The sequence below is a fragment of the Quercus suber genome, unplaced genomic scaffold (assembly GCF_002906115.3).
Source record: "Quercus suber isolate HL8 unplaced genomic scaffold, Cork oak 2.0 scaffold_627, whole genome shotgun sequence".
Classification (NCBI taxonomy): domain Eukaryota; kingdom Viridiplantae; phylum Streptophyta; class Magnoliopsida; order Fagales; family Fagaceae; genus Quercus; species Quercus suber.
In genome coordinates, this window is record NW_027070069.1 from 399,045 (window position 1) to 409,027 (window position 9,983).

Below are 9,983 nucleotides of genomic sequence, written 5' to 3' on the forward strand. Positions count from 1 at the left end.
TTTAGGAGAAAATGAAGGAACTCATGATCCCTCTTGCCCGTTCCAATCCCTACTATTTAAACTCCCAATCAAGGGGATAGAAAAGTATACTTAAAAAAATTCTTTTCATTCCATTCCATCCCCCTCCCCCTTTTCCCTTATTAATCAAAGTAAGAGTTCGAGTTCTGTTAGGAAAGCTAAAATTTGGAGACCACGTAAGTGTCTTATTGTGACTGGTCTCGAGCTAGAGGTTTTACAAAGAGAGATCCAATTCCCTTGTTTTTAGAGTCTTGGTCCTTTTGTACATAATTCCTTTCTCTTTTTTGAATTTCTGTAGTCTACTTTGTGCCTTTTGTGAATGACGTAGTCTCCTTTTAATGAAATTATTCTTACTTTAAAAAAATAGTAAGCAATGTTACTGTATTCAAATAAGAGAAGAGTTTATTAATAAAATTATTGTGGGAGTATTGAGACAGGTTGGCCTTCTTTTTCTCTTTTTCTTATTTTCTCTTATCTCATTCATTTCTCTTTGATATTTTTTCAATATTCACAATATTGTTTACATGCACTGTTCACAGATTGAGGGTAGATCTTCTGTTCCTTCTTATCTTTTTGCAACCCAAACTCAAATCTTTTCTCATACCTGCAAAACCCAAATAACTTTTTCACCCTAAGCCTTCGTTTCCTCACATAGACAAATTCCACAATTTGCTCTATATCACGCTCATTGCCCATAGGCTGAACCATGAAAGTAATTGGGTCTTTAACAACTCTTATTTGTGCACAAGTAGCTTTTAAATGTTGTAGTGAAGGGGTGAAATGAAAAATAATCATTATAAACAAGTGAAGTTCATTAGAGACTTGGACAACTATGTTTATTTAATGAGATCCATTAAACTAAGCATCAGCCTAAACAATTTCTATAATGCCATCTATTGAACTAGAATTGAACAAACAAAATTAACAATTAAAGCAAATCATGACATGACATGACAACAGTTTATAATCCAATAAACCCAAGGAACTTGTAAAGAATTCAAATACACCTATGATCATTGGCGGAGCCCACCCGCGGGGGGGGGGGGGGGGGGGTGTTGGGAACAGCAATTTCCTTATCGGCCCCCCCTCCAATATAATAATTTGACATCTCAAAATCTTCAATTTAGACATTTAAACTTTATAATTGGCCCTCAAATTTTTGAACTAGTATAGAACAACCACAAAAAACCCAAAACAAATTATCTACATTTAGGACCATTCATTTCCTGTGGACTCCTCAAATGCTAACAAAGCCCTAATTATATAGATTACAAAGTAATGCAATGCATGGGAAAATATCCACAATATATACATATTTTAAGGAAAAAAAAAAAAAGTTTAAGATCTAAGAGCTATTGCTCAATCTTTTGTCCCAAATAATGAAATTTTAGATGTTGAACCCTTAGAAAGGTTCAAAGATTTAAACTTAAATAAATAGATATTGCTTCCTTAGACTGTAATTCTTGATAAATTCAAAATCAATTTTGAGTAATTTTTTTTTTTTAAGAGCCCTATTATATTTAGGTTGGCCCCCCTTGGAAAATTTCCTAGCTCCGCCACTGCCTATGATCCAAGATCGAACACAAACAAACAAAAAACTGACCATGAAGATGCTATAACAAATCCATGAAGAACAGAGTTGCTGGAAAAAAAAAAAAAAAAAATCCCTGATCGAAGCCATGAAAAATGAAATGAGCTTTTAGACGTTTAAGTCTTTGAGAAGGGTTAACCAAGAAAGAGAAGTGTGGAGGACTTGGGGGTTGCTGGAGAGTGGTTTAGTGGACTGAAGTGTTGGACCAGAGGTACCAATAATCAAGCAAGGACCATTAGGTAGCCATGATTACTGACTGTCTTACACCTTGGAAAGTTTTTTTAAAAGCCCTGTTTTATCCTATACCAATCTGAAATAGGTCGAAACAGGAAAACAAGCCAAAAAATTCAAAACAACGTGGCATTTATAGTACATTCCAAAGGATTACCATACCCGTACAGTGATTCAGTACAGCATATTTCAGTCATACCAGGCAGTACAGTCCGAAATATGTGATTTCAGGACAAGTTATATGCATGCCATCCCAATAACCCCAATGCCACTGATATTGCCATCAACAACCCCCCGCCCCTCCTCTCATCTTTTCTCTCTTCCTCAGTATGCTTTAATGATTATAGTAAATAATTTTTTTCTAAAAATTTACTAAGAAGAACTTATTCAGGTTCTTATATGGAGGAAAAATGTCCAAGAAATAAGTACCAATTTCTTCACTTTTTTAGCATTGATGTTTAACTGCACACCAATAAACAGGTGAAATGGCTCTAAAGTTAGATATGAGCAAGGCTTACAATAGAGTGGAGTGGGTATGTCTGGAGAAAATTATGGATAAATTGGGTTTTGCAGTTAAATGGAGGGAGCTTGTAATGAAGTGTGTTACCTCAGTCACTTATTCTGTCATAATTAATGGGAAACCTAGGGGTCACATTGTACCTAGTAGAGGGCTCTGACAAGGGGATCCTTTATCGCCCTATTTATTTCTCTTATGTGCTAAAGGTCTTTCTGCTTTGATTAAACCTGCAGTTGCTCGGGGTGATCTGGGTGGTATTGCGGTGTGCAGAGGGGGTCCTAAATTATCACATCTGTTTTTTATTGATGACTGTCTAATTTTCTGCAAGGCTTCCATTCAGGAGTGTGTGGCTTTACAAAGAATTTTACAGGTTTATGAGAAAGCTTCAGGACAACAGTTGAATCGGGCGAAGACTTCCTTGTTTTTTTAGTAGTAATACCCCAGGTGACATGCGAGAGGAGATAAAAAATAAGTTTGGAGCTCAGGTAATCAGACAACATGAGAAGTATTTAGGTTTACCATCATTGGTTTGTAGGCGTAAGCGTAATACTTTTATTGAGATAAAAGAAAATTGGGGGAAAGTTGGTGGGATGGAAAGAAAAGATGTTGTCCAAAGCGGGTAAGGAAGTTTTAATCAAGGTAGTGGCGTAGGCTATTCCAACGTATACCATGAGCTGTTTTAAAATTCCAGACTCATTGTGCGATGAACTTACAACAATGATTAGGAATTTCTAGTGGGGACAGAAGCGGGATGAAAAAAGATGGCGTGGTTGAGTTGGGATAAATTATGTAAGTCTAAGGAGGAAGGTGGTATGGGTTTAGGCAATTAAAAGAATTTAATTTAGCCCTCTTGGCTAAACAGGGCTAGCGGCTTCAGATGAACATGACTCTTTGTGAATCGGGTCCTCAAGGCGAAGTATTTTCCTAATTGTGATTTTATTGATGCTACTATTGGCCATAACCCCTCTTTTACTTGGAGAAGTATTATGGTGGCACAGGGGTTGGTGAGGTATGGAATGCGGTGGAGAATAGGGAATGGGGAGCAAAGTCCATGTCTGGGGTGATAAGTGGTTGCCTTCCCCTACTACTTATAAAGTGTCATCCCCGAAATTATTCCTGAGTGCTGATACTCGGGTGTGTGAATTAATAAATACGGAAGAGGCAACATGGAAGAATGAAGTGCTCAAGGTGTTATTTCTGCCTCATGAAGCTGATTTGATTAGTAGGATCCCTCTTAGCTCTCGAATGCCAGCTGACAGACAGATTTGGGCTCTTACGTCCAATGGTATGTTCAGTGTTCGCAGCACTTATTATGGTGCTCTCCAGCTATACAAGTCCGAGAATGGTGGTACATGCTTAGATGATAGCCTTCATCGGGGTTTTTGGAAGCGCTATTTGGCAGCTCTCTGTTCCGCTTAAGGTTAGACATTTTGTATGGAGGGCCTACCGTGAGATCTTGCCTACAAAAAGGAACCTGATGTGGAGAAATATACTGCAAGAAAGTCAGTGTGAGGGCTGTAATCATGCAGAAGAGACGGCTGGACATTTGTTTTGGACATGCCCAAGAGCTCGTGACCTGTGGCAGAATTCTAAATGGGTTTTCCGGTGGAGACTAAGCAGTGTAATTCATTTAAGAGGTCTTGTGGAGTTTGTTAATGGGTGATCAGCCTAAATTTCGAGCTTGCTGCTAAGGTGGGGACGTGTGCATGGGCGCTGTGGCATGATAGGAATGAAGTTCGTCTTGGGGGCGTTAGAAAATCTGGTGTTGTTCTGTTGCAGTGGGCTCTACAATATCTAGATGAATTTTATGCAGCTTCAAATATCCCTTCCACTTCCTCAGGTTTAGTTGTCCAGGGACAAAATTGGTCTCCTCCGTTGGGTCACTCATACAAGGTTAATGTTGATGGTGCCACATTTTCGGATCTTGGAGCTATTGGGATCGGGGTGATAGTCCGTGATGCGTATGGGCAGGTAGTTGCAACATTGAGCAGCAAACTCATGGCTCCTTTGGGGGCAATTGAGACGGAAGCAAAGGCTTTGGAGGCTGGGATGCAGTTTGCTAGGGACGTGGGGATTCAGGAGTTCATTCTTGAGAATGATTCGTTGGTGCTTGTTCGCTCACTTCTGGGTTGTCCTCCCCTCCATCTTCAGTGGATTCGGTGGTGCATGGTTTATTGGAATTTTATGGGGAGTTTAGAAGTGTTTCATTTTCTCATGTTCGTCGTCAAGGAAATAGACCAGCTCATCTTTTAGCTAAACATGCCAAGGGCATAGTCGATTTTTCTACTTGGTTGGAAGAGAGCCCTTGTTTCTTAGAAAAAGCTCTTTCAAATGATGTACTTTCTTTTGCTAGTACTTAATAAAGTTATTGGTTTCACATAAAAAAAATAATAATGCAAATCATCTATGAAACCTTAGATCAAACAATTAGTTACTTCTTTTCATGTGAATGTACTAATATATCAAATTTCAAGCCCCAATATTTATGTCAAAATACCTGCATGATATCACACATGCATATTATTTCATATTTTAAATTTCTATATCTACGTGACAACCTTAGTTATAAGGTTGCAACTAATTTACAAATACTACATGTACTAAGGATAAAATGTCACCTCGAAGATAGCTTCAGCTTCACAATCAAATGCTTTGCAAAGAATTTCATAAGACTTCTCATCTCCTATCTGCACAAAAAGGTAAAACTATCTCAAAACAGTTACTTATATATTAAAGAAAGAGAAAAACAGAAAAAGTATATCTTACAAAAATAACAAATGAAAAAAGAAAAGAAAAGAAAGGTAACATATGTAATGTAATAATAACTCGTTACCAATGGATCAACTCTTGATGGTGAAATAGTTGATATTATATATCTGCATGAAATTAATAGTCAACGATTAGATAAAATGCTATATAAACTAAAAACTTTACCATTTTTTTCAACAAATTCTTAAGCAAGCGTGGAAAGGACCAATTACAGATTTGTGGATATAGCCCAACAATGTGATCATAAGCTAAAATCTGAAAGCTGAGTAAATGATTTCCAAATGTGCTACAAAATAAATTGGTTATCAAGATTACAACAGAGGTTCTTATTGATCAAACTGTCCTTTAATATCAAATGCTACTCCAACTATGGGCCTCAACTATGTACAGGCATTCTCCTTGACAGTGACATGTGTGATGAAAAGTTATTGACATGGAAAAATGGGTCTACTAAATATCTCTTACTATCCATTTATTTTTATTTTTATTTTTTGGTTTTGGTTAATGAAGAAATTTACTGAAGGAAAAAAAAGAAAAGTTAAATGCTCCTTACTAGCTCAAAGGCTTGAAACAACTTCTTCCCACGTTAATAGTAATGAATACACGAGAAAGTGTGCTGTACCTTTTTGTTATAGAATGTAATATATGGCTATAATTTTTTCCTATTCATTTATAATCCATGATGCATGTAAGTGAAGAAATAACAATGATCATATTATATATATATATTGATCATGTTTTCACTTTACAGTGATAAATGCATGTGTGCATGAATTACAATGATCATTTTTTATTACTTTGAATACTAAAATATTTGATTAATTTGAATATCAAAGACATTCTTTATGGTAGTTCCTTACTAATTCATAATTGCAAGGATAGCAGTGCATTTCTTAGACAGAATTAACTCTTGGTAATTTTCCTTTCTTAGGGTACAGTTCACCAGAACTTAAATGAGCAAGTAAGCTTTAAAATGAAAAGAGAAGTTCTACGTCCATAACATTTTCACAACACTTTCACAACAAATCCTAGTTGGCAGGTTGTTATTGGTTTTTAATTTGAATTCACCACTGAAATTACTTACTTGCCCACTAGTATCAACAAGTAACAAACTGCAAAATAAGATTTGTTGTGAAAATGTTGTAGATATAGCATTTCTCAAAAGAAAAACCATCAAGTTTCCGCTTTTTGTTTGTAAAAGAGGGAATCAAAAAGAAGTGATGTTAAAATTCTTTAATGTAAAAGGGAGAAGTGATTGGCCTGTCACAAGTCAATAATTATTTCCACTGTCCCTAAGAACTAATTATTGAGCCTAAGAAAGGAAGAGTTGACAGCTAAAGGATTTTTTTCCCCACTTATATGTTTAATGTGTCATTGGGGATTTGCTTAATAAAAATAATTAGATGGTTCTATAATAAAATAAAAAATTTTACCTGAGCTTATTTAAATAGAAATCCATAGCTAATAAATTTGCTTTTTGGACAGTTAGCACCACAGCACCCACGCGGTTCTGCAAAATTCTAGATTAATGACAATATACAAGGCAATAAAAAGCAGATAACGCTGTTAATATGTGTGTGCTTTGTGTGTTTATTACATCTCTATGTGAAGAAAAAACATGACTCAGCACTTGCAAGCAATAAGCTCAATAAGTTGCATTAGAAATTTCCCTAGTCCTTCGCTTGGACATGAGGCTCAAGCTGTAATTCATACACATAAAGAACAGGTATCTCTTCCTCCAGAGTAAAGCGATATTGTACAAATCCAACCATGGATCCCCTATTTTCAAAACAAACAGTAAGAGTTTCTTTCCTTTCTGACACTGTTAAGTTCTCATCAGAACTTGCATTTGGAGCCTCATGCACAAATATATAACGTGCTTCTGGCATAACCATTTCCTTTCGCTTCACCTTCTCTTCTGTTGGCCACTCAGATCCATATGGCCCCTCCATATTGGCCTGCAGATTTCCGAAGTTTAGTAAATTACATTCATGCAGAGACAAGGAATGATATGTGAAAAAAGGAGAGAAGTCATTTTGGAGAACTACAGAGATATGAGATAGTAAGCCTTCTATTACCTTAAGAAGACCCATGATGTATTGCTTAGTAGGAGAGGAGAGTTTATCCCCACACCCTGACTCCAAGTATACAGATAGTCCTAGAAATCAAATAAACTTGGGCATTACAAGAAATTTTCAACTTTAAAGTGAACAACTGCAAGCCTAAACTTGGAAACCAAACAATATGGTTGCAATTTTCAGGCCCCAAAAAAAAAAAATGGTACTCGAACAATCAAATTCTATCATAGTCCAAACTAAACTTTAAAAGGCCATGAGCTGATCATTTTCGTACAAAACTTAAGTACTTTGAAGATGCAAGAGAGAAAACAAGACATAAACATCACAAAGGTGCTAAAAGACTTCAATCTAACCTTAAACATAAAGAGAAATAAATAAAACGGAATGATTGATTAAATTTCTTCTTCTTCTTTTTTTTTTTTTTTTTTTTTTTTTTTTAATCTGGGTTACAAACTTACAATTAACTAAACTGATAAAGCCTTGTGTTGTAGAAGAAGGGATCTGGGGTTGAATCCCGCCTACACAAAAAACCAACACGTGTCTTTGAAGCAGACGCCAATGGTTCAAATCCCTTTTCATATCTATCGAAAAATATAATCTTTTTCAATTTCCCTTTTTTTTCCTCATTGGGATGCTACATTATCACAAATCAAATGAGAAAATAGACAAAGCAAACCAATGCCAGCGACCCACAAACAAAATGGGTACATATGTAGGTGCAAAATCATGGGATAGAAGATGACTTACCATTCTTGTGGAAATGACGAAAGGATGGGAAAGAATCAAGTGGGTGTTTATCAGAAGAAGCTGCTTTGATAAGATCATCGATTGCCTTCTTCTTCTCAAGAATCTACAAAAATAAACAAGAGTGAATACAAACACAAACAGTATTAGTTGTAGTTGTAAAGGTTTGAATTTTAAAGTTTGATAAAAGAAGCCATTACATCTTTACGTTTAGGCTTCTTTTCTCTATTATCGTTGTTGTTGGAATGGTTGAAAGCAAGAAGCCTTTTCGACCCCATTGTCGCTTATGAACAGACCCACTTCTTCTTAAACCCAAGTCGGTGGTCAGGGTGGGAAGGCGGAATCAACCATGGAAGGAGAGGGACACATTTCATTATTATCACCTTTATTAAAGTTGCGAGGGTTTGTGACCCAAAATACAATTTATTAGCTAATTTTTTTGTATTATGAGAATTTATTGGCAATTTTTTTTTTTTTTAAAGAATGTATTGGCAAGTTATTTCTTCTCTCTATGGAGTAAGATTGTTCAAAAAGTTAGTTATGGCTTTAAAAATGTCAAAAATATCCATAATCTAATTAAATAATTTTTATTCTTAAAAAATTAAAAATAGCTAATCATAAAAAATAAAAAATAGGGTTAAAATTGTAATTTAATAAAATTAAAAAAAAAATACTAAAGAAATTTTTTCCTAAAAATTAGCACATTCTTTATTTAAATACTAGCCTTTGAGCATGTGCTCACGCGCATGCTCAGAGACTCTTCTATTTTTTTGAAAAAAAAAAGTTAATAATTTGTATCTATTATAATTTGGAGTTACTACATTTTCTAATCACAAATACCTAGAGGTGTGATGGAAAAATTATTTCACCCACAAACCCATAATACTCATCACACCTCTAAGTATTTTGTGATTAGAAAATATAGTAATTTCAAATTATAATATATGTAAATTATTAATTTTTTTCCAAAAAAATAGAGGCTAGTAGATAGATAATGGGTGATGATGTGGAAATTAAAACATAATGATAGTATGAATTTGCTCAATAAACTTGCACCCAAATGGGAAAAAAGACACAATACAACCCTTTCCTCCCTCTTTTGTGTGTATGTTTGTTTCTAAAAATAAAATAAAAAAGGGAAGTGACATGGTAGAACGTACACGAGTTACCTAATTGTGCAAGAATACATTTTTGACATCAATATCGATCAAATTTCACTTGAAATTAAAACTTACTACAATTTTTTAGTTGGAGCTACACAAAATTGAATACATTAAAGATTGAATTCAACTTCCACTTCAAAATGAATACATTCCTTATATCTAGATTTTCAAATTTTCATAAAGCATGATTGATACCAATTTAACAATCAAATAGATAGTAGAAAAAACAAATTTGAAGAATATGAGCTATCCTCCCATTGTATAATGATTATGAGGCTACTAATCCTCAATTTTATTAAATATAGGAAAACAAAAAAGTTGACAAAAAATTACTTTTGGGTCAAACCCTTGCTTAAGCTTCAATCCATTTTTCAATTTCTCTATTAATTCATCGATAGAAATAGGGGTGCCCACAGGTCGGTCCGAGTTAGGTTTGTGCCCAACCCGGAACTGACCCGCTCACATCGGGTGGGAGGTTGAACGACCCACCGCCAACCGCCAACAACCTCAGGCCAAGTCGAATCGAACTCTTGTGGACAACGGTCGGGTTGGTTGAAGCCGGAGTGAGTTTCAACCTCCAGATCTTTACTGAATCTTTTGCCGAAAATCGCTAAATCTTCGCTATATCTCACCAAATCTTCGCTGGATCTTCGTCAGATCTGTTGATTTTTCTTCGGATCTGTGTAATAACCACGGGATCGAAGCAAGAAAGACCACCTCTGATATGAACTTCACCAACAATTGTGATGAAACCCAATAAAATGATGGTTTGGAACCCCAAGATCATGTAGACAAAATTTGTTGAGCCTTGACCCGTCACCTAACTAGATGAAAACCAAGACTACGATAGAATTGAAACGCTACACCAAGAA

The 9,983-nt window shown here is 35.5% G+C and overlaps 1 protein-coding gene across 1 annotated transcript; it reads right to left on the reverse strand.

Moving 5' to 3' along the window:
- Nucleotides 1-398: 398 nt before the first annotated feature.
- On the reverse strand, nt 399-8,367 carry LOC112039692 (uncharacterized). The gene is given in 9 exon segments (XM_024072598.2): nt 399-622; nt 4,976-5,044; nt 5,191-5,233; nt 6,560-6,636; nt 6,756-6,808; nt 6,811-7,084; nt 7,205-7,284; nt 7,952-8,054; nt 8,149-8,367. Coding segments are annotated over 9 exon segments (783 nt in total). The 5' UTR covers nt 8,227-8,367; the 3' UTR covers nt 399-616.
- Nucleotides 8,368-9,983: the final 1,616 nt, after the last annotated feature.